Here is a 25,493-nt window from a genome sequence, read left to right as displayed (position 1 = left end):
TATTTATGACCGTTGCGGCTGGCGCAGTTGTCTTAAACATAAGTTATGAAGGGCTTTTGTTGACGGTCTTATTGATAATGATGAAAAAGTAGCTTCTTCTAAGAAACATACCCAATTTAAGACTAGAGTGATAAAACCATACCTTATTAAAGACCAAAATGGCCAAAATCGATACTCTATTTATGACCAAAACGGCTGAAAACCCCTACCCTTTGGGGCCGCACATACCTATAGGAGTATCCCCCCCCCCCCCGGGAATTCTCGTCACTCACTTTTGCGACTTTTAAAAGCCCGAAGCCAGCTGATTTCACATTGGAGGTTAACATGACAGATGACCTTCTTCTCAATGAGTTGATCGAAGACAAATTAAATTATTAAACGTCACCTCTTTTCAAAATGAAAAAAAGAGGATATCACAGTCAAATTTGTTTGTAAAGGACTGCGTAACTTTACTTAAGGTAAGCCATTTACAATCCACGCAAAGAAATACGGATCTGTTTTATTTCTGCAGTATAGAGGCTACAGCTGCCGTCAAATCTCCCGCGCGCTCAGAATAAATGTTGCGAAACTAGTCTACGTCTTATATTTTGTCTTTGCTTGCTAGGCAAAAAGTTTATTTTTCTACTAAAAGCTTTACGTCAACGGTATTTCACCATATAATGCTTGTGATTGGTCTGAACGATGAGAAGGCCTACAATGCTCCCGGGACAATACTCCACTTTTCCCTGAGGAAAAAAAATGCACTGCTAACGGTTAGGTTACAGGGTGATAATCGAAATGCTTCGTAAAGTAGTAAGAATGCTGCGTAATTAAAACAGGATTCGTTCCAGTATTTTGTAGAGCCTGGTGGTGATAATATGCGAATTGCGCCAACAGTGCCAACAGAGCAAAGAGGAAGACAAGATCCACTATATATTTCGTCACAAGCGCTTGTCACATGTATCACGCCTTCTTTGAAGGTTAAGTACTTCTCATCCGATCTATTGCAAAAACATCACGAAGGTTTCATGCCACCACAGGTAACGTCAGCGAGAAATATCTCCACAGACGAAGAGATCTGCTTAAAAAAGAAAAAACCTCAGGGTTGTTGAATTGCAACATGGAACAATTGTGTTGGGGGAGAGTTGTTGTTAACCGATGTTTGTGATAACATTCAAGTCATTGAACGTAATTGGGTTGTCAAACTTCGTGCGTTTTAGCTATTAGACGGATCAGAGTTCATGACGCGCGGATAAAATTCTGATATTTCATAACAAGTTCGTAACCTGTTTCCGTGAGAGCGCAAAATAAGCAGACTAAAGTTTCTACCTGAGTTAGGCGTTATTTCGACCATCAACTTCGTCGGCACACAATGCAATGCGTCCATTCAATCCCCTTCCCGGTAGAGATCAAAGAAAACAAAGTGTTGACCTACTAACTGAATGCAAACGACGTACTCCCATTTCAAAACAACGTGCAATCATGTTCTCAAACCGGAAACGAGCCTGGCCTGGCCTAGCGCACATGGGTTGCACAAGGCCGCGTTTGAGAAAGATCACGTGATCAATGCGTGTATCCTAACTCAGCTAGCCACTGCCAACATTTTGTTATTTTATCGTGGACGAGTGTGCGTGCACTGCGAAAGCAGATTTTGTCGGGATTTGCAGAAAGCTCACCTATACCCTTAGTTTCGGGGTGTGCATTTTCCTTAACTTATATCCTGGTTGAGTTCTAATTAAGGAGAATCTGAAAGACTCGATGGAACTTTTCTTTCCCTCGGACGCCAGCGGAATTTTGCTGCTCTCTCTCCTCGTCGTTTTTCAGGTAATTGAGTTTCCGAGAAATGTGTTTTTGTAATAATTGTGGGTGTTGAAAGAATGGGAGATTTTTTGCACATCAGTTAAAGGCCGCAAGTACCTCTCAGCTTTAAGGAACAAAATTTCGTTTTCTCATATGCCCGGCTCAAAAATCTTTTTTACGTAATGGGTGCAAAGTTTTATAGCAAAATACTCTTCATTGCCAAAGGAGATATTGCGAACAAACCGGCTATTTCAATGTTTGAAATATTGAAACACTAGCTTCAAACAACGTTGCGATACGTTTCAGTCTGTCTCTGTGTGTGGTGGAGGCAATTTGATTTATAGGTCGGTGTTGGGTCACCTTAATTTCCTGTTCTGTGATCAGGGCATTTTATAAATCATTAAGCAACATATTTCTTATAAAAGGGCATTCAAATTTACAATATCTTTTCTCCGTCAGCCCAAGTTGTAGCAAGTGAAAGGCGCGAGTTACAGTATGCATCTGTGTCAAAGTACGGTGTCATATAAGAATGTTGTGTGTAGTATTTACAGTGAACAATAATTCACTTCTCTCAATAGTCCTCAATAGCAATGTACCGGTAAGGACGCATATCTTGTTTTACAGTTTGGTTTCCGGTTGGATTCAATTAGGGTATCAGCGAATCGATTTTCAAAAATTAGAAGACTTGCGACTTCTTCTTCCACGGCCGGACTCTCTCTTAACTTGTGCAAAAGTGGCCAGATTCTTTGGGCAGCCAACTTTTTTCTATCAAGTTGTGAGATCCGTTTCATGGTCTAATCGTGACGTATTTCTTTCAACGGTCGGGCTGGAGAGTAAAACGGATTAGCGAGAGGGTTATGTTGCATCAAGAAAGGGGCGTGTGTATATTACGAGAGACTTGTACTTGTTTGGCTTGGCTGAACCTCGGATATTATATTGGCGAAACACGTATTGAATCCAGTGCTTCAGAAGACTCGAGCAAAAGGACAAATATTGGTTATGTCTCTCGGAAATGAATATTTTTACGAGTTTAAAAGAATAATTGCCACTCATTATTCAAAGTATAATAACAGAGGTCATTCTGTTGTGCACGCCAGTCTGAGGCCAAATAACAAACAATGAACCATGACAAGCTTAGGTTTACAAACGACACAAATCACCTCAAATCCATGGAAAATTTCATTTCTTTTCTTTTCTTTTCTTTTTTTTTTTTTTGTAAAAGATACTGCGAAGATCAGGTGTCAGTGACTTTTTGATTCTTTTAATTGTTATTCATTAATAATGAGTGTACACTGGATCGAACCCCTTTAATACGGTCACCAAAGGGACATGCAGAAGTGTCCGCATTATCCGGGTGACCTTTTTAGTTGTCGGGACAAAGAAAACTGTCCGTTACACTGCGGTTTTGATTCGCAGCAGTTTCATTTAGCCAACACAGAGAAACCCGTTTGTTTTTATTCAATGAAAACAGACGTTTATTCAAAACATTATTAAACCTTAACGTTTGTTTTGTTTGGTTCAGTTGGTCACGATCAGTTCGCGTGTGGATTGATTGGGGGAGAGGATTAGACGATTTGTCACGATTATACTGGTTCATGCCCGCAAGGTGCCATAACTGATTCACGTTCTCAACAATAAAAAAAATACTAAAACTACACACTTATATCTTTCAGAATGACTCTGTAAACGATTTCAAAGATCAGATGTTAACACCACGCTTGCCTTTATACTTTTTCCGACTGGATGAAGAGAAAATTTGCTATAGAAATGTCGGTGCAACTCACGATCACCAAACTAAAGGTGAATTTGTTAAATTCACCACGCGATCAAGACAATTAGCAAGGCAATGGTTACATTGTATTGATATCTGAGTGGCTGCTAACAGCTCTTGTCCAATCAAAGCTGTCTTTTTTGTTTTAGAACAGGAAATTTAAATCTAGCAACCAGCTAGAGACTCGTTCAGTTCTAGTTGTTTTTGCTTCTTTGGAGCTATTTTTAGAAAGACCTCCTTCAATTGCAAGTTGACTCCTCACCAAGAGATCAATTTTAATCGGCACAAAGTGTAAAGGATTATCGAGTCAAGTAAGCAGCTTTTCAAGCTTGCCCCAAGTGTCACTTTGTTGTCCATAGTGGCAAGTACAAGAAAGATCAAAAGAAATATCAGTTATTTTTAGCACTTTAATGCAGACGACACTGATTCAGTGCCAGAGTTAAATAAATAAATGATCACGCGAAATGTAATTTAATAGTCACACACTAGGGCAATATCAAGAGAGTAAAAAGTTAGATCGACTTTTTGGAGGATAAAGAGTAACATCGCATGGAATGATTGAAGTAGTGCAAAATACCCGATTGCTAAAACTCATATTAAAACACAATCACTCTTTGCTGAAACATGCTAACTGACACAATAGTGTAACAATCCTTGTTAATGAAAGTTTGAAAATAGAGAAAACCAGGGGGCAATCTCTCCTACATGAGCAAAATCAGTCCAACGTGGACTGGAAAAATGTGATCAGCTGGTTTTCGATGGGCAAAGTGTATTACTAGAGCGCAAGAGACACAGATCATGGTATCTTGTAGGAAATTTAAATATTATTCCTTGGCTCTGAGTACAGTGGTTGTCATTAAAACAGCACAGTAGGAAAACCAGCAGGTGAACTATGATGAACAATATTTCTCAATAGCCTGTTTCCTTTTCTTACTCCACAGGTTCCAGCATCAGCCGGCCCAGGAGGGAGATTGACCGTTCTTCTGAAGACTTTCTCGAATCCATCAAGTAAAGACTTAAATGGAGATTGTTGTGAATCGTCGTGTAGAGGCTGTGATTATTTTCTGCAAATCTGTTTGAAACAAACTTCCGGGGCATCCTGTGTAGCGTCTGCCACGACAAACATCTATTATAACACCAAGTATGTCGTCTTCAAAAACGGCGAGGGTTTCTCTAGTGGCGGAAAAAACCCTTTGATATGGCACTTCTCTTCGTGGACGGTAAGCTGACTAATAAGTAAAGTAACCCCTCTACCCAATCAACCTCTCATCTCGATAGACTCTGGAAAGAGGATTTAGAGTCCCATTAATTAATTTCTGTGCACCCGGTAACTATTTGTGCGTGGTGTTATTCCCTTTTTGAACACGAAATAGGGATTCTTTTATTCTCTACTTACTTTGCATGGCCCAAAAATGACTTTGAAAATGGCAAAGTTGAATGCGGGTATGAGTGGGCCTCATTTGCATTAGAAACACCAAGAAAGTCTCTACCACCACCTTGCAGATGACATGTTTATTTTCTTCCCCTGATTCGTTGACAGTGTATTTATGTTGCAAGGACAATTAAGATGATAATCACAAAAACGATTTAAATTAAACACCATCTTTTCTTTTAGGGATCATTTGTGGCGAGCATCAAAGCTTTGGACTATGATCCACTTTCTTCTGATGATGTCATTGACAGGTACCAACAGAAAGTCAACGTTAACCCAACGTCATGGGTGTCTCCCACCAAATGGCGACAGATTACTCTTGGAGGTAGCCCCTCAACTACTATATTACAATACTCCGTTCAATGTAATCAAGATTATTATGGACCCAGTTGCACCACGTACTGTGTTGCACGCAGTGACGACTTAGCTGGTCATTACACGTGTGATAAAACCACCGGTCACAAGGTTTGTCGAGCTGGATGGCACGGTGTCAGCTGTAAGATCTATTGTATGCCTCGTGATGATGACACGCACGGACATTACAACTGTGAGTCTGGTACAGGAAGAAAGATTTGTTTAAAATACTGGTATGGATCTAGCTGTAACGTGCACTGTGCCCCTAGGAATGACTCCCTGGCTGGTTACAACTGCAATTCCCAGGGGCAAAGAGTTTGTTTGCAAAACTGGTATGGGAAAAACAAGTGCGACGTTTATTGTAAACAGACCAATGATTCCAAAGCTGGTTACATCTGCGACACAAATGGAAACAAAATATGTTTACAAGGCTGGTATGGACCATCTTGTGATTGTACGCCAAGGAATGATTCGTCCATGGGTTACATGTGTAATATTACCACTGGCAAAAGAGAGTGTCTGAAGGGGTGGTTCGGTGATCGCTGCGATATTTTCTGTTCACCGAGGAACGACCCTGCAGGTCATTACACTTGCCACAGTGGTACTGGAGCTAAGGAGTGTTTGCCCAATTGGTTCGGGAAAAACTGTACCGTGTACTGCAAGACCAGGAATGACTCTCTAGGTCAACACGAGTGCACAATAAATGGAACCAAATTATGCGCCCGCAACTGGTATGGACCGAATTGCACTGTTTATTGCACCTCAAGAGATGATAATGCAGGACATTACAGTTGCCATCCACAGACGGGGGAGATGGTTTGTAACCCAAACTGGTACGAGAAGAGCTGCACAGCATACTGTGTGCCTCAGGACAGCGATTGGTACGGTCATTACAACTGTAACAAGATCGATGGCAGCAAACAGTGTCATAACAATTGGTTTGGAATCCAGTGCTCTATCTTCTGTGTACCACGCGATGATTCACGCGGGCACTACGAGTGCGATAAAATCAACGGCAGTAAGATTTGTATGGAGGACTGGTTCGGAACTGAGTGCAGAACGTATTGCAAAGCAATGAACAACTCACAAGGACACTACCACTGTGATGTCGATGATGGGACCAAGATATGTAACAAGGACTGGTTTGGACCAAACTGTACAGCGCACTGTTCATCGAGAAATGATTCGCAGAGGCATTATGAATGTGATTCTGGCAATGGAAACAAGATATGTCACAGGAGTTGGTTTGGCCCTAATTGTTTAACGTATTGTATGCCAAACAATGACTCTAAGGGGCACTATGATTGTGGGTCAGCGGATGGTGCTAAGATTTGTCATCCAGCTTGGTATGGCCGTAACTGCTCCGTGAACTGCATCCCAATGGATGGTTTAGCCGGGCACTATAGTTGTGATGCCGCAGATGGAAGCAGGCTGTGTTACAGGCATTGGTACGGACCTAACTGCACGGTATTTTGTAGATCACAAAATAGCAGTCGAGGGCACTACACCTGTGATAAAGAAACGGGCCAACAATTGTGCCTCGAAGGCTGGTATGGAGCCTTGTGCCTTCAGAGTAAGTGGATTCGATTGGCTATGCCAACGTAACATATTCCAGATTTATTTATAAAACAAACAACACACTAAATGACTGTTCAGGTTAACAGATCACATTTCAAAAAATGTCCTCATCCAACCTGATTCCACTCTCAACTAATAAGTGCTTTAGTAGTTAAGCGCTGAAAACGAATTTAATAGGTGGACCCTGTCGGGGTCACCATACTAAATCGTTCACATAATATATAGAAGTGTCAAAGCCATGTATGATATCGAGATCCTATGCGCTCTTTTAAACACATTTTGTCTGTTCAAGCCCTACTGATTTGCGTTCCGGGCAAATACAGATGGAAGAGGAGAAATACTTTTATTGCTCCTTAAAAGTAAACTGGCGTCTTCACGATTTGGAATCATTTAACGAGATCGCATTCAATGTGACTATGTTACGACTGTTTCAGTTAGAAGGAATACGGAAAACAAACTGTTGTCCTTGACCTTGAGGTATCTAATACCTTTAATTCCTTCGTTATATGTTTTGCGCCTTACTTATAGAAGTTACTACAACTTACGCACATGAAAGGATACCTTCGTCATCGCCGCTTCCATCAACCGAGTCGAAAACCATGGAGCCATCTCCGGTCTCTTCAACAGAACTGAGATCTACAGAATACAACATCCTTCCTCCGTTACCAAGTGAGGAGCAAGTTCCAGTGCAGAAAGAAAGCAGAAAGACAGCTAAGGGAGGATGGATGACAAACACGCGTATTGGTTTGATCACTGGTGGCTTTGCGCTTCTGTTGTGCCTTTATGCTATAGTAATGATGTATTTGTTAAGGTAAGCCGCGAGAAAAGGTTAACAAAAGTACGTGTTTGTATAGCTTGAGAGCCCCGACTGTATTTCGATAGCCAATGCAAGCCCGAATCGAATCGCACTGCGGGGGAGGTAGGGGGAGGTGAGGGGAGGGGGGGGGAGAGGCGTTCAAGTTCTCGTTAAAAACTTGCAATAAAACTTCATCAAGAGGTCTACTTGCCTGACATCTAAATTTCTTATTCCAGTTGTAGACCCAGAATGAAGAGGATTCGCTACTCTAGACAACGTGATAAAAAAGAAGGGCGTTCCTTGAAGAGGAGGAATTCATGCGGCATAGTAAACACAGCAGCGGACATCCTTTCACAATATGAAATGAACGACATGTTCTGTAAAGTTCAGCAAGTGTCATGGTAAGTAATGTGAAAATTTCCAGAGACGCAATTGTAACATATATTTTATGTAACATAGAACAGTCTTAAAATATGTTTTTTTTTTCTGGAGGACAAAACATATTTGCTTGAAATGTCCATAGCAAAATCATCGCGTACTAAGCCATACTGTGCTACTCGTTGCGTATTTTTGCAGTGAGCAACAGTCTTATAATGCTACTCATGATCATCGTCTTTCAAAACAATGGCTTTTTTTGTAGCTTTGAACAACCCTCGACAAAAAAAGCGATATCGTATGGTAAAGATGGGAAAGCCCTGGTATTATTTTACTCAGAAAATGAAAGTTTCCAGCGCTACCAACTATGAATAAACGTGGATAACAAGATGCCCAAGAGCAAAATAGAAAATAACTTGTTGGGAAGAATTACAGGATTCATTTATCAGGGTAGAAGTGAAGAATTTTCACGGATGAGTACTATCCATCCGGGTATTTTCCTCGGACGGGTACTATGGGCTTATAGTGTCTCTCCGCGGATGAAGACTATCGCGTCACGTGGTCAATTTAAACCAATAAGAATCGGAGAAAATTTAGTGTTTAACTATAATTTGTGATAGGATCTCAAGAAATCAAAATTGCCATTCTGGTTAAATTGTGAATCCTTCAGTCGTTATATCTTGTTTTTGGCTGATATTTCTTTGCTTTCGATATCTTTTTGTTTTACGTTTCTATGTTGCAACTTACCAAAGCAAGTTTATAAGCAAACGTCAGGCCCTATTTATTAATACATGATATTTCCGCTGGAACACGCCCCTTTAATAATTAACTGATCACGAGAGATTGGTTTTCTTTTCCAGGACTGAAGACGGTTCAAGGCAGGTGGATGATCACTTGGTAATGTACAACAACCCTTTGTCTAGCGCCCGAAAACAAGTCAAACGCGGTACTGGTAAGAGACAACTGACCTTGGACAGTGATTGGAACGTGGTATTTGACTTATGAGCTAACACGTGCGTCCACGTGTCCTATGACATAAGTCCAAAGCGTAGAACATTAACACGACAATAATTGTCCAATAAAAGGCGTACTCAGTAGGCTCTGATTTTACTTCGTTCACTGTATTATTACTTGTAATGGAGTAGAAAGCGAAGAACCCTTCCATCGAATCGTGTTAATATGGTCACGTTTTAAGAACTGTTCAGCAGGTTAGATCTAGACTATGAACTGTCCTTCTGTTCATTTAATTCCTATGGTGGACGTCATCATGGAGCTACTGCGAGAGCAAAATACATCGAACAGTACTGCGTTTTGTGGGGATAGAAAGGTAGATATAACTGCAACAAAGTCAGTACAAAATATTGGTAAACTATGGATTGGTAGCGGTCTAACTCTCTCAAATCTTAGTCAGCTCTTCGAGCGGGCAAGGTTAACCGCATTCTTCGCTGTGATTGGCTATCCGAGAGGGTAACATGGGTACGGGATATGTCTTGTCCGCTGGGGATTGCTGGTGTTTCCGGCAACAAAATCGTGCCCTGTATGCAATAAAATGAATCCCTTATTGACCAATCTTTTTCGCTCAAGATGGTTGGGTATTCACCTCGATCTTTTGTTAAATTGTTTATGGACTCAAAAGAGATCTGCGACAATTATTTCAAGCCGTCTTCACCTCACGCTTGGCCAATGCTCCCTAAATCTATATTACGTTTTTGAATGTATTCCGGCTCACAAGTTATTTCGTCTGGTTAACGAAAATGACGAGTAAATTAATTTAGGAATACATTAAGAAACAAAGTGATTAATGTAGTCGTTCAATATAAAGGACTCAAGAGGCTATGATCTAGATCATAGTAGTCTCTTGAGTCCTAATATTTTCCTTGGATAAAAGGTGCGTATGTAGTGTTGGTGTAAATTTTTAAGCTGTTCTTAAAGGGATAGTGTGTCTGTATTCATTTTGGGACAGACTATGTTATTTGCACGCTACTGAGAGCGGCAAGTTAATAAGAATTAAGGATGATGCAACTGAAACAAAAAAAAGAAAACAAATTACACCGTAAATGTCTTTCATGGCCACCGAGAGGCTTGTTCACCGGTACTGAACTATGTAAAATACAGGTAACGATAAATGAAAGAAAAATGACAAAGAGAAATTGGCTTCAAAGATTCATCGAAATGTTCAATGTCCAATTGTTTAAGAAAGTAATTTAATGCCCGATTCGAGAGAATTTGTAAAACATATTGTAAAAGGGACTTGGCTTTAAGCAATTTTTGAGATTTTCAACATGTACCTACAATCAGCGACAAAAGTGTTGAGACATTTTGCAGTAAAATTCGATTTTCGAGCGTTCTGAAAATATCCCCCCACCCCCCTAAACAATATTGGTTTTATTATTTCTAAGACTGCACAGACCACAGCGCCTACAAAACATTGAATTTGGTTACAGGGGGTATCAGAGAATTAACGCTAGATGTAAATAAAATATAAGAAGAGGTTAATTATGGGAAGCGTCATCTTCTAAAAGTGTCTCAACTCTTCTTGTCGCTTATTGTAGTTTAAGTTAAAAGTAAGTGTAAAAGTATTATTGTGAATCCATAGCCTACGAGAATTGATACAAAAGCGACAGAGGAATGGCTAAAAAAATGCTGAAATCCCTATAGTGATACAGGAATTTACCACCTAAGTGTAATTAAGTTAGTGTTATTTCTGCAATGAAGTATTTCTGCAATAAATTATTTTGATATGTGTACAGTGTGACAAAATGAAATTGACTATAGAAATAAGAGAATGTATGTAATATAATCTACATTTCAAGTAATAATATCAATGGAATTCAAATATAATAGCATGTTATATAATAAGATTTCGTGTTTCTTCTTTGACGCTAAATGAGGGGTTTTACCATGTTTGCTTTACAATATACTAGCTGCAATGAAAACGTTGCAAGATACTACATGACAATGGCTTTGACAATTGCACTAGGAAATTTCCGCGTTGCGTGTGCAGTAAAATCAAGTGCTGGAATTTTCTCTAACTCTAGTAGCTTCTGGTGCTATGTAATACCGTAATACAGCACTCTACGGTTACGATTACACCTTTAAGCAACAAAACTAAAATTTATCTAATTAAAATGTCAAGTTTGGTTATTATATAAAGGCCATGGCCGGGAATACGTCTAATTGGACGACGCCGGGTGAGAACAGATTTAGAACATACTAGCTTTTCTGGCTTTTGTTGAGTGTGTCCGGCTATTGAGGTTCAGTTGGATTGTTGCAAACTGGTGCAGAGACTCCTAGCCAAGCGCGATCCTGAACAAAAAGGCATAACAATGCTGTGGTCGTTTTTCACCGCAACTGTAATCTTTCTGAACTTGGTGGTAAGTTAGTTACTTCATAATGCCGACATCACGCTGCCTTACGGGGCGGGTACGTAAATATATGTTGCATTTTGGTCTAAAATGGAGTGTCCCCTAATTCAGAAGACTACAACAAGGGGTCCAATTTTCGCATTTACCCTGAAACAAGTGACAAGGCAGCTAAATGAACTTCACTTTTGGTTCGAACTGGCAGATTCTTTTGAACGAGGGAGACACCCTCTGCTAGAGGCCAAGTGCTTCAGTTTCCTATTGAAATTTCGGGTATTCCACTGACTTAGTCTTTCAAACAAGTCGCTCTCCGCACAACATTTTGTTGTAGGTAATGGATGAAATATTTTCCAACTGCTTTAGACTGTTGCCGTAAACAGCAAATGCTATAAAGGCGTCTTTGTAAAGAAGAAAAGTTCTAGAGAATAAATCTTGTTAACACCGGAACCGCTGGAATTTAAACTAGCAGCCGAACAACTTGATTTGATTACCGAGCTACTTTTAGATTGTAAAATCATTTGATTCTGCGGAAATTTTCACAAATAAACTGGAAGTTTTAAATCCTGTGGGAGATACAGTGAGCTGTAACACAAAAATAGAGGCAGAGGGTTAGGATGTACGTGTGGATAAAACGCTGGCCATCAAATAAACAAAGTCCCGGAACAAACCCTATATCTGATGTCCAGGTGCAATGAAATATCCTCAATGAAACTTCACGCCTTCATAAACTGATCTTCTTGAAGCTAGGCCAAGGGCAAAGTTTTTCTTGATACGAACCGACTTAAGTCCGTAAATAACGCTTTTATTTCTTTTTATTCTTTATGATTCTTCGTTCAAAAAAGCTCCTAAAATTAATAGCGAAATACTGAAAATACGAAGTGAAATAGCCATTCAAATATCGACGCATTCGGAAATCTTGCGAAACACGGCTTAACACTTGATTTTTTGCTCCCAGTACAGTTTCTAAGAACGTTTGGCCTTGAGAAGCACAAGACCGTAAGTTATGATGCCGTTTCTGTACCTTTGCGCAAGTATCGTCCCGGCACCGCTGCATGCCTCGAGCAGTCCTGAGGCCTCGAGAACTCCAGGCCATCCCCTTACATCCTCCTGGCCGGGGCATTAGGCCCTTTTTTTTTACAACAAATGAATTTATTCACTCTTTTTTTTTAAATGTATTTTATAAGAATATCGAGGCTGAAGTTTGCGAAATTATGTTGTTAACTAAACCTTATAAAATTCTTCCTTTCTCTAAACGGCAAAACTAGCCAAAAACCAAAACTAAAGAAAAAAAACTATGTTCGATGCTAACAACATTGCTACAAGAAGTTATGTGCGTCATATCAGGCTTAAATCCCTGCGGGCTGGCTCCAAAATTACTTTTATTAACACCATCCAGACACCAAATTCATTCGAAAACAAATGTAATACGCTATAACCTAGCTAAGAATATTCACAAAATATATTTTCAGCTTCAGCCAGAGAACAATATTTTTAAAACAGAGTGAACTATGGAAAAAAAGAGTGTACACAGAGGATATTATATGCCCACGCGTGGATACGAATTCTAGCTTCAAGAGTTCAACTCCATATCTTGCGAGTAAGCGCAGCGAACGAATGAGATATGAGAAGATAGAATTCGTATCCACAAGCGGGCATGTAATATTCTGTTATTATATAAACATACTCAGTAGTGACGACGTTTTTTGACGATTTTCCGAAGATTTCCGACCACTTTCCGAAGATTTCCGAAGATTTTCCAATATTGTTCCAAAGGCCAGACGGACGCTTCCGAACATTTTCCAAAGATTACCGAAGATTGCCGAAGACGACCGAAAAAGATCGGAAGATGTTAAAGGACAAAAGAGAAATGTTATCAAAAAGGAATGATATCTTCACAGTGTGAAAGATAAAAATAGTATCTTCACTGCGCGCGATGAAGATATAATTTTTTAGTAAATAATGGTAATTGAACAGAGTGGAGTGCAGTTTGGTCTGAAATCATACGAGTGACTTCAAAATCGAACGAGCGCGCAGCGCGAGTGCGATTTGAAATCACAAGTATGATTTCAGACCAAAATTGTACGACACGAAGTTCAATTGCCACTTTATTAGCTCCATTTTGAAATCGCACAATTTTTCAATTTAAATTTTAGATTTTTGTATAGCGGAACCGGAAACGCCTTTACGTCTCATTTAGTTTGCAAAACGATGTCATGTGACGAAAACTCATTCGAGCATGACAAAGAAACAAGCAGTTCTGAAGTCAGAACGAAAAGTATAAAAGTTCAATTCATGTCGCCTGAATCAATGATGGAAGGCCTTCCTTTCTTCTATGGTTGAGGCGGAGACTCTTCGTTGTCTTTGGAGAAGGAATCTGAGCGTGCATCATGTGTAATTCTGCGATGGATTTCTTTTGAGTTGTGAAACTTCCTCGAGTGCACGATGCCCAGTGGATAGTACGTTTTTTTCTTTTAAACACCGTTAAATTGCATGATTTTAAGCGAGTCCAGCTCGTTATCATCTCCGTTTCTTTTTGTAACGACCACTGAATAGGACTCAATACTCAGGACCTTGTCAAGTTCTTGCGGCGCCATTTATTTCATGATATTTTCAAGATGGCGGGACTGGCACCAGATTCGTAAGACGTTCGCCCACTCACTGTTTTGTGCAGTAGGGCGTATTTTGACTATGTTTATTCCTGCTATTCACAGTGACAGAGTTGAGAGCTCATGTGTTGCTTCGTTTGAAACTACCGGAAACCTAGCCTGCGAACAGGCTTCCAGCGAGGGCGGAAAAAAAAATTCGGCGAGCGAAAGCGTGATTCCGTGAGCGAAGCGAGTGAGAGTCGGAGCGTGAATCCGCGAGCGAAGCGAGTGGGACGCGGGGGAACCTGTAGACATTGTTTTTGATACGCCGTTCCGCCCCTTAGTGATTAGCCTGTTACAAATCAGTCAAGTAGGTAATTAAACCCGTCAAAATTGATGGTTTTTCCCGCGCTGATATATCGGCTTTTTATAGCATTCTACCGCACGCGGGTTTTGCGGTAAGGGGAAATGCAAGGCGAACGGGAACGTATTTGCCGTTTCTGCATAAAGTTATTAAATCCGCTTGAAGGGAAAAGAGTGCCGGTGGTGTCAGTTTTTAACAGGGTAAAAAACAAAGAACTGACTGGGGCTTCTGGTCAAGAGAGTGTGGTTTTGGCTGCCGAAGTTGAAAAGCTAGGACATTGTTTACACCGTGGAATGAATTTCCCTGAATTGTCTTGCCTTTCTTGTGCCAGGCAAGTCGTTCGCGTGGTTTATTCTTGCACAGTAATAACAAGCCGACATGTACATAACAGCGGAAACCATGCAGACCTATGACCTATAAAAATTTGCCATAGCACGATCTAACGGCTCAACTCCACTTAAAATTCTTCCTTATTACACAACATGAAGTGCCCTTCATGAACACGAGTGAAGCGACAAGAAAGGTCGAGTGACCGAACAGAGAACGGCAAATGTACAAATGTCACGAACCGTAGAAGTCGTGTAGGCTAGTCAACCCCATTTTACACAGAGATGTGATGAAAATGTTGCAAAGAATTGCTCAAAGCTGCCTCGAATTCCACGTCAGTGAACTGTACATTGCACGCAGAAGCCATCTTTGTCGGTCGCGGCAAGAATTATGCAAATTTACATGCAGTTGTCAGTATCTGTCAAATATTTATCTCAAAGCTTCTCAAAGCTGTCAACAGTCATCGATTCAACCAATCAGATCTTGATACCAGGAGCTGGTATCATGGAACGGCAGCATCAATGGAATGTCTACAGGCTCCCCCGTGCACTCCCTCGTCACCAGACCGCTCTCGGCTCGTCCCGCTCGCCCTGTTCTACACTCGGCTAGCTCGGCTCTGAAACCAACCGGGAGCCTGTTCGCAGGCTACCGGAAACCTGGAAACATCTACCTTTTTGGCTGTGAATTTATTGTTGTGTGGTTTTCGTTTGTTTATGTTTTACTGAAGTCGGTATCATATGGATCTTGAACAGATGTTGGAGAAAAATCGCCAAAATATTCGTCAAAATGGGCACTGAAAGTTGGAAACTTCCATTAAAGGAGGTCTTCAGCCTGAAGGGTTCTTAATCTTCATTCAGAAACTGTAATTAATTCAATTCATCAATTTTCTGGGGAAAAAACAACAATAACAACAAAGTTTTGGCAGTAGTTGCAAAATTCTCCACACAATGGCTTTTTGCCTTTCATTTTCCTAAAATTTTATTGATTACTTTAAATTAACCTTGAAATCTGATTGCTTGTTCTGTTTTACTGTCCCATCCTACTCATTCTCATTGGCTGAGAAAAAGATGCGATTTAGAGCAAAAAATAGTGCGATTCGTGAATAAATCGCACCACTGAGAGCCAATCAGATTGCAAGGATAACCAGTGATTTCAAAATGGATTTAATAAAAGGAAAAATCCTGGTATTTCACTGGTGTATGTATAATAATATAAAATGTAATATGAAAAAAAAATTGTGTTATCAATAGGTATCCTGTGAAGGACGTGGCCATGTGGTAGTGAAAATAAGAAGCTACAAGAATCCGACCCATCGCGGGCTCGATAATGAATGTTGCGACAGAAAAATCTTCGGTTGCTCTGCATGTGATGCATACTTTAAATTGTGCGTGACCCTTTCAGCATCCAGCCTTGCTCACAACTGCAACCTCGGAAGACTCGACACTGGCGTGGTAGGCCGCGGGGATGATCATAGCTTTGACGAAAATCGCTATAAGAAGAGCTTTGCCTTCAGTTCCTTCCTGGTAAGTGTATTACTATGGTAAAAGAATCTTCCCCAGAGCCCTCTCGTATAAATTCAGGCAATTCCATCTACCAATAAAGCATCAAAGAGCTCTTAAAACTTGGTTGTTAAGTGCGGACTAATCGAATCGAGATCAAGCTGGAATTTAAAGTGGTACTATGACGAAAATCGCATCTTTCCTGTCTAAGCCCGGTGGCGGCACTGCCATATATCGGCTATATAGGTATGTGCCGCTGTGAAGGGTATGGTTTTCAAGCTGTTTACTCTAGGATAGGGTATATAAATCAGAGCATTTGGGTCTAGAATAGGGTATCATCACATCACAAAACTGACCGGTTAGTTGAAGATTTTATCTAGAGTAAGGAAACCAGGAATTGCCACTCAAAAATATTAAAAAATCAAATCGGCAAGTTTAAATTTACGCAAATCAGCCTCAACAGTGTCGATAGATGGGGGGATTTGGGGAGTTTACTCTAGTATAGGTTAGCAAAATTCAGCTGAACTAGCTCTGGTATAGGCTAAGGGTTCCAGGGTCCCAGCGGCACATCCCCACCCAGAAATTCCCAAAGTACCCCCCCCCCCGGGTGTCTAAGCCATTTTAAAACATAGACTAGTAGTCTGTACGAGAAGAGAAACGCTGTTTGCTACTTTCAAATATCTCTTTTCGTTCCAGAGAAATTCAAGTTTTTAAAATATGCATATTAGCTAAGTGATGCCTTAAACTTAACCGGATTTTGATCAAATATGAGGAACAAACATATCTCAGCCAATCTGAATCAGAAATTTTTGATTCTTGGAAGTACAATTCTACTAGAGATACTCCAGAATATGAGCCTAGCATTTGTGTTACCATGTAAACATACTGGTTTCCAGACTTCCCCGATATTCAAGACTTTTCTGGCACATTTAATGTTCTATGTTGATATTCATTTGCCAATGGTACCTGATCTGCATGATACAGCAAGCATATAAATATGTTAGGTCAAGTTTATGGCCTTGTTTAATGTTTTTCGAGCTGAAAATCACTAAAATATTAAAATCAGGTTGCATGGGGGGGACTGGACTTGAAGAGTGAGTTGCCAGTGCAGATATTTGCAAACGGTAAACGACGTTTTTAATCTTTCGTGGAATTCTATGTGATCAACCAGGAACCTAAAACTTCGAGGAGTGAAAATTTGATCATTGTATCACTTAAAAGACTTTTTTGGGCAAAATTATTCGGCGGAGTAAAGATGAGAGCCAATTAAACCTGAACAAACCCAGTAGAAGCATAATTTTGTGAGGCTATCATATGAGTTCAGGATTCGAACCGGGTCCACATTGTTGAGGAGCGGACCAGAGGGTCAGAGCTAGAGTGAATTAAAATCTAACAGCTCCTAAAATTTAAATTACAATTCGAGCGTGAGTGCAGTAAATTGCCTTCAATTCACCTATTTCCGAAGTACTAGCCTTGCATCTCAAATTGTCTTTTTAAACTGCAATTGAGATACAAGTGCAACTCGTGAATCAAGGAAGATAGAGAATAAAATTAGTCCTCCATTCAAACATTTGATTTATATTTTGACTTCAGGGAAGAGTTAATTTGAATCTGGAAGTTTGGGATAAGGACATATTTACTGCTGATGACTTAGTGGACAACATTAAAAAATCCTTTCAACCAAGGGTAACTTCTGGCAGCTTCAACAAGCAACTTGTGACGCTTTCTGGCAGTCGCGCCACCGTAACACTTCAGCTGGAATTACATTGCGCCAAGAACTACTACGGACCAAGTTGCAGCTTGGAGTGCATCCCGCGGGATGACTCAAGCGGACACTACACATGTGACAACCAGGGAAGGAAGATTTGCAGGCAACATTGGTATGGAGGTAGCTGCACTCGGTGGTGTATCCCGCGAAATGATCCATTTAACGGTCACTTCAACTGCGACAAACAGGGAAACAAGATATGCCTACCCCGTTATGAAGGGCTTAATTGTAAGAGATGCGTGAAAAACTGGTTCGGTCCCCGCTGCTCTACGTACTGTGTGTCTCAAGATAGTCATGAGCAAGGACATTACAAGTAAGTAATTTCCTAATGATTAGGGTGGGAGGGGAAGGAGTTTCGCTGGGACGAACAGTGAGAAGAAGCCACGAACCTGACTTACCATGACCAAACTAATACCAGTGTACTGGTATTAGAGAACTTAAGCGGGAAAATAACAGGGAACATATGACAAATAAGACACTCGATCAGTTGTCAGGACCCTAGTCAGTGTCAATACGTTAACAGTGTCAGTATCTCATTTGTGTCCTACAGAAAAGAAATCCGCATCGGACAGATGCGCGTATGCGTAGACTGATAGAACGAACTAAGGGTTCAATTGTTTCCATAAATACTGTGCCCCGAATACTGCGCATGACAAAAGTGCCATATGCTTAGTTTGTTGGAAGTGGCGAACATCCAGCACAAATCGAATTAGACATCTTTAACTTCGATACAGAAAATGACTACGATAAAAGTCGACCGGCATAGCAGTGAACATGTCAACAATTCACCGAGTAACTAAGTTGTTTGTCTTTACAATGGTTTGGTTGAATCGAGTCCGTGATAATGTTTTTTTTTTTTTTTTAATTGAAATTTCGTATGCATGTGCTCAAAAGTCGACACAAGAACATACCTTGATACCCTCTTCTCTTGGTGCGGAAAATAATAGGTTAGTTCAGTTTAAAATCTCATGGAAAGCAAAACAAAAATTGCTCTTTATACAGATGTGGACGATACGATGGTTCGAAGGACTGTCTACCGTGGTGGTTTGGTAACGAGTGTAAAGCGCACTGCATTCCTCACGACGATGACGACAACGGACATTACAGCTGTGCGCCTGACGGAAGTAAGACGTGTCTTGATGGATGGTTTGGCGGGAATTGCACGGTGTTCTGTGTTCCCCGAGATGACGAAGGAGGGCATTACACTTGCGACAAGGAGGGTAACAAAGTGTGCTTAGATGGATATCGTCCCCCGGAGTGTATAAACTGCCTTCTGGGTCGATACGGCGCCAACTGTTCCTTGACGTGTTTGGGGAACGATACGTCCACATTCCAACAAGGCTACTTTTACTGTACCGAAGATGGAGCGAAGAACTGCAATCGGTGGTGGTATGGGCCCGCGTGTTCGCAGTACTGCGTGCCTCATGATGACAGCATGAACGGGCATTACACGTGTGATGAACGTGACGGAAGTAAAGTCTGCAGGCCTGGCTGGGAAGGGCCAAGCTGTCTTGATGGAAAACAGAAGTGAAAATGCCACGCGGAGGCGAATATTAGAAACCATCATGCCTACGACAAGTTCAATATAACACAGCGTGAACTGTAAGAATCGTTTTATCCTTAGCCTGTTTCTTAAGTTGCTCCATTTTTATGATATGTCTAATATTTTGGAGTTATAATGTCCCCCTTTTTCAATTTTGTTTGATATGTGCACTAATAAAAGGCCACATGGATAGGCTTGGTACAATTAGCTAGCCGATACATTTTTAAAAACGTAGAAAAAAATGTATTCAGTCATTAAAGATTGCACAACAAAGCGAGAGATGATCAGCCTTCAGTTAAGGGCAAAATGTGTTTAAAATTATCTCATAGATCCATATGATTAGTTTTTCAGCCTTATTACATACTATGTCGATTTTAAAGAGACAATGTGTGTAAACTTATCTAATAGATGATTAATTTTTGCTGCTTGATACCGTTATCTTTAATTTTCTCGTGACTCCAACAAATGTATAGACAATAGAGGATTAATTAAAGAGATATAACCATATCGACTCTTATCACTGGTCTCCATACATCTTATTTCTTTTTTGCGGAAATAACAAAATAATTTCAACCTGTAAAGATAATTTCCCGGCCCACGGATTCAGGTATCTTTGCATACTTTTTTATCTTTTCATGACTCCAACAAATGTGAAAACAATAGAGGATTAAAAAGATATAGCCATATCAACTCTTATCTCTGGTTTCCAAATATGTATTTTTTTTTTTTTTTTTTCGCGGAAGAAAAAAAACAAAAAACAAAAAGAAATTTAAACAATACAATTTCCACCTTTATAGATTATTTCCTAGCCCTATTGACATTATTATCTTATACATGGTGATAACTCTGAGTCAACTCTTGGGTATTCCTTAGATGAAAACGATCCTAGTACAAGATGAAGTGATGAACACTGAGAGGCAAGGTTGCCACGAGCGAGCTTCAATTTTCGGTGATCCTCCTCGTGGTACCCCTTAAAAACTATGCCGCTTCTCAGCCTTTCGTCTATAAAAGGCAAACAAAAAAAAGGCGAGAAGAGCAAGACGGCGGCTTCAATTCACCTTGCGTGCGTGTAAATCTTTTTATTGAATATCATTGCGTGGTATACGTCCATCTGTGTCCGTCTAGAACGATCTAGGAACTTTGCCAAATGCCAGTCATTGGGTATCTTATGACCACGGTGGACTATTTATGCATGGATATTTGCCAAGCTTTTCACAGTTGTTGTTCACTGAGCGAGCAATCTAGCGATATCTCCCCAGATCTGCAAGGGTTCAATTCAGAAATCACAGCGCCGCTCTTCGATATTGCTACACGACTGGAAACAACACCAGCTTACTTTAAGGCAGAAAATGCTTGAGAAAATGCTCTTGACGTTCGTCAGTGTTGCTGTTGTCATATTGGCCTTGATGGTGAGTGAGTTCATATGAAGTACGACCTTTTCGAGAGTGATTTCAAAAAGCTTAATACGGAGGTCGTTCCACACTGCACACGACTCTCAATTAGTGAATATGAAATGTGGCTACCGGCAGCCGGGGTGTATTGAGGCAACGGTGTCGGCGTACTGGGAGAAATGATACTTTCAGTCATGATAGATATTGAAAGTTGAAGGTTGTACAACATAAACGGAAGTGAAGAAATTTGGCTTGGGTACTACGTGGTCTAGGTGAGGACGAGGAGACGAAAAGCAATTTCACCCTGTTTACAAAATGGTTTCAATAGTTTTTCAGAAGCTATCAACGAGTCCTTTCTTTCTTTTTCTTTTTACAACAAAACATGAGCCTTACGAATAATTAGAAACCATACTGGTCTTTTAATTCACTTTCGAGAAAACAGAAATGACAAATCACGTGCAGTCACGCACTGCTGAAAGTAAAGGATTCTGTTACACATCCCTTAACAAGTTCCTCCAACTCTTGGCCTTCCTAGGAGATCAAGAGGCAGCGCAGTTAGTTGGAGCGGAACAAAGTAAACACGGCAAAAATTGAAGTGATAAAAGTTTGACATTTTGAAACATTTCATCGCTTCAATTTTTGTCGGATTTACTTGGTTCCACCCAGCTGTGCTCGCTGAGCGATGACTTCTCACCGATAGCACTTCGTGTTGTTACACTTTCTTTCCCTTTTAGATCTTTTACGAAATAAAGCGCATTTGCTTCATCTCTCAGAGAATACTTCACCAACGTTAAAGGCGACGCGACGAGTGATGGAGAGAAGGGCGAGGGCGGGAGGGTGGGCGTTGGAGTATCAGTCTGTTGGTTTCCTGGAGGGGTACTCCTTTATATGGGCTTTATAGGTATGTGGGCCCGAAAGGGTAAGGTTTTTCAGCCGTTTTGGTCATTAATAGGGTATCGTCTTTGGTCATTTTGGTCTCAAATGAGGTATGTTTTTTTTACTCTAGTCTTGAATTGGGTGTGTTTCTTAGAACTTAGGGCAACTGTGCCAGCCATAACGGTCATAGATAGAGTGCTGTATTTTTGGTCTGGTCATAAATAGGGTAGGGGAAAATCGCAGATTTTGGTCAAATATAAGGCAAGGGTTTTGGGAAGCGGGCCGCACCCCCACCCAATTTTTCTAGGAGTGCCCCCCCCCCCCTCCCCTCCAAGTGGAGTGTGGTTTGCAAAGGCTTGAAGTAGCGGCTTATCTTCTCTACTGTGTTCATGTGATTGAGTCATGATTTCGTTGCACAGTAGTCTCAATAATCTTAGTGCTGTCATTTCCGGCACTTCTTAGTTTGCTGGCGCACCTTATTCATATCAGGCCATGTGTAATTGTTTAGAAAAATTTACCATTAATTTCCATTGTTATAATTTAATCGAAAACATAATAAATAGCCTGCAAGCGACACAATCAAAATATGGTAGATGGAGTACGGGGAAATAAGAAAGGATCTTGAGGGCGAGTTCTAACTTCTAACTTGTTAATGTCTTCCTCACTATCCGTTAATTTTGTTTCCTTGCTTTCGGAAGCACTATGGAGGCTAATCCCGTTTTGTGGGTCAGAGAAAAAAAACACATCCTGTAGTGAGGTTTGATGAAAAAAAAAAACTCACTTCCGTCGCGTGGGATTGCATGCTACCTTTATGTTTCAGACAGAATAAAAGATGATAGGCGTACAGTCCATACACCCACTCATTAAGGTTCCAACAGCTCAATTTTTCTAGCTTGTGTTTGCCAAGTTAATATAAAAAGATAACAGTTCTTAACCTTTTGCGCAAAAGCTTGACGAGCAGAACAGATTTTTCAGGAAGTCCATGCTTGTTTTGAATTTAATTACCTGCAGATCAGGATCACTGATCATGATCGTCTGCATGTTAGCGAAGCGCTTGAAAAGGGAAGCGCTCCCTTTGACTTTCCGTTGCGTAGTTTGCATAACAGTGCAAAAGGTTCAAATGCGAGTTTTTCTTTGTATCAGTAATGAAAGTCTCGTTTTCATTTTGAACAGTTACCCTGTGAGGGCACTGGACATGCAGTCGTGACTCTGAGAAAATACAAGAATCCGTCGCATCGCATGAGCAATGGTAAATGCTGTGATCACTTGATGTTCAACTTTGGCCGGTGCTATCCGTGTGATGCTTATTTTAAACTGTGCGTGAGCCAGTCTGTTTCCGGATCATCTGCGTACAGCTGCAACATTGGACGAAGTGAGACAGGCGTGGTGGGAGACAGGGACAACCATACGCCGAACATCAGGAGGGTGTTTTCTTTCAGCACTTTTCAAGTAGGTGTTCTTATCAGTATACAAACTCCACTCGATGAATACAAATTAGAAATCTTACAAGAGCGGTTTTTACTTGAACATCGAATGCAAGTCACATTCAGTACTTTAACGGTACATCTTGGACATTCATCTTAGATAAGTAGCATATTTCTACTAGTCGTGTCATATTTGGGAACTTGGTAGGTAATTTAACAAATGCAAGATATACTGAACAAAAATACTTTGGTTTTCCTTTCAGGGCGCTATTACGATAAGAGTGGAAGTCTGGGACAAGGACAAATACACGAATGACGATTTCGTGGGAAATCCGTCCATTACTCTCCGGTCTGTCACCCCAGGAACATTTCGCAACCCGTTACGTAAAAGTCTGACCCTGAGGGACAGAGGCGTTAGCTTGGCGCTTGATTTGGAGCTGTCTTGCGACGAGAACTACTACGGGCCCAGCTGCCGTGTGGAGTGTGTCCCGCGGGATGACTCGAGCGGACACTACACGTGCGATAATCAGGGAAGGAAGGTTTGCAGGCCGCATTGGTTTGGAAAGAGCTGTACTCGTTCGTGTGTCCCGCGGGACGACCCGGATAATGGTCACTTTAACTGTGACAAAGTAGGAAACAAGATATGCCTGCCCCGTTGGGACGGGCCATCTTGTAAGACATGCGTGAAGAACTGGTTTGGTCCCCGCTGCTCTACGTACTGTGTGCCTCAGGATAGCCATGAACAAGGACATTACAAGTGAGTGTTTGAGGAACCGCGTACTTTTTGTTTAAAATGTTTGATCGTTTCTTTCTGAAAAATTTCGTCTGAAGATGGAGGGAGATAGTGGAATAATTTTAAAGAGGACATATTTTTCCGCGATAAGACTTCAGAAGACTTCGCGGTATTCTTTTTGCAACCTGCGTCATCAGTTTCGGTGGTGCTTATTATAATATACTTTTTGTTAGTGTTTCGCTTCTTTTCAACTGTTCTTCTCGCTATCAAGGTGAAGTTACATACATGTACAAACCGCTTGGCCGGTAAAAGATGAGAACTAGGGTCATATTCATACATATTCATATATCAGCTTGGTAAGTGTCAGTTTTTATAACTTTTTATACAGTGGTTTTCGCTTGAGTGTCAAAAAGTAATCGGTTTTGCATTACTTAGCTACAAGATTTGCTTAAACAACTTGGGCCGTTTTTTCATCAGGAGTAGAACCAAATCCAATCGTCACTCGCACGCACAGGTTTTCCCGCGCTTTGCGTCAGCTACATAAATTTACCTTCAGTTTTGATTGGTTTATTGGCTTGTCTGTGTCCTTTGTCATTGGCCAAAGTTATTACTTTGCTTTGCATGGCTTTACGACATTCAACTGAAAATCGCTCTATCTTTCAAAACAGATGCAAACAGTCCGATGGTTCGAAAGAGTGCTTACCGACGTGGTTTGGTATCGAATGCCGCACGAAATGCATTCCTCGCGATGACGACAGCGGACATTTTGGCTGTGCGCCCGACGGAAGTAGAACGTGCCTTGAAGGATGGTACGGCAAGAACTGCACGGTGTTCTGTGTTCCTCAAAACGACCTCCAGCTGGGAAATTACACCTGTGACAACGAAGGCAACATGGTCTGCTTGGACGGCGTTCGTCGATTCGACACCAACTGTTCTCTGACGTGTTTAGCCGACGAGAAGCCAACCATGGAACAAAAGAGCTATGACTGCACTGACGAAGGAGTAAAACAGTGCTATCCGTCTTGGTATGGACCCGACTGTGGCGTGTACTGCGTGCCTCACAACGATACCAAACACGGTCATTACACGTGCGATGAACGTGACGGAAGTAAAGTGTGCTTGAAAGGCTGGGAAGGGCGAAACTGTCGATTTCGCTCCCAAGACTCGTTGTTTACGATTGAGTGATAGGTTCCACTCATTTCTTAGTTTTATTGTCGTTGTGAAGTTGTGAAGTATTCTCAATAAGCTCATCTGATGAACAGTAACTCGTAGGAGGAACATAAGTGTATCATGTGTATCATTACAAAGAAGTGCAAGAAAATCGGTAGTAAAAGAATAGTTGTAACTGGTGGTAGCTTCCGGTGTCCTTTGCAATTTGCGAACAGTAGAGTCATTTCAATGAATTCATTTAGTAAAGGAAAGAAGTATGTTATTTAGATCAAGCAATTAAAGTAATTTTTCTTAAAGAGCAATGTGTTGCAATTTTTGTCTCTTAAGCTTTGCATGAGAACTCTCTAGTATACATTGATTAGGTCC

At 40.9% G+C, this 25,493-nt stretch overlaps 2 protein-coding genes across 2 annotated transcripts; both read left to right on the top strand.

The window, feature by feature from the left end:
* The first annotated feature begins 1,050 nt into the window (after positions 1-1,050).
* LOC145465194 (uncharacterized) lies at positions 1,051-13,318 on the top strand. Its single transcript, XM_081448964.1, has 6 exons — positions 1,051-1,803; positions 4,492-4,770; positions 5,166-6,909; positions 7,443-7,725; positions 7,947-8,111; positions 8,946-13,318. Exons 1-6 carry the CDS (start codon positions 1,738-1,740, stop codon positions 9,088-9,090), a joined length of 2,682 nt encoding a protein of 893 aa, XP_081305090.1. The 5' UTR covers positions 1,051-1,737; the 3' UTR covers positions 9,091-13,318.
* A 576-nt stretch (positions 13,319-13,894) lies between these two features.
* LOC145465065 (uncharacterized) lies at positions 13,895-25,425 on the top strand. The gene is made up of 8 exons (XM_081448861.1): positions 13,895-14,117; positions 15,974-16,246; positions 17,816-18,303; positions 18,993-19,517; positions 20,765-20,942; positions 22,974-23,249; positions 23,488-23,981; positions 24,626-25,425. The coding sequence occupies exons 1-8, from the start codon at positions 14,049-14,051 to the stop codon at positions 25,140-25,142; spliced, it is 2,820 nt and encodes a 939-aa protein (XP_081304987.1). The 5' UTR covers positions 13,895-14,048; the 3' UTR covers positions 25,143-25,425.
* The last annotated feature ends 68 nt before the right edge of the window (positions 25,426-25,493 follow it).

The sequence above is a fragment of the Orbicella franksi genome, chromosome 13 (genome assembly GCF_964199315.1).
Source record: "Orbicella franksi chromosome 13, jaOrbFran1.1, whole genome shotgun sequence".
Taxonomy (NCBI): Eukaryota; Metazoa; Cnidaria; class Anthozoa; order Scleractinia; family Merulinidae; genus Orbicella; species Orbicella franksi.
Note: the sequence above shows the minus strand (reverse complement) of the source record. Positions and strands in the feature narration are given on the sequence as shown.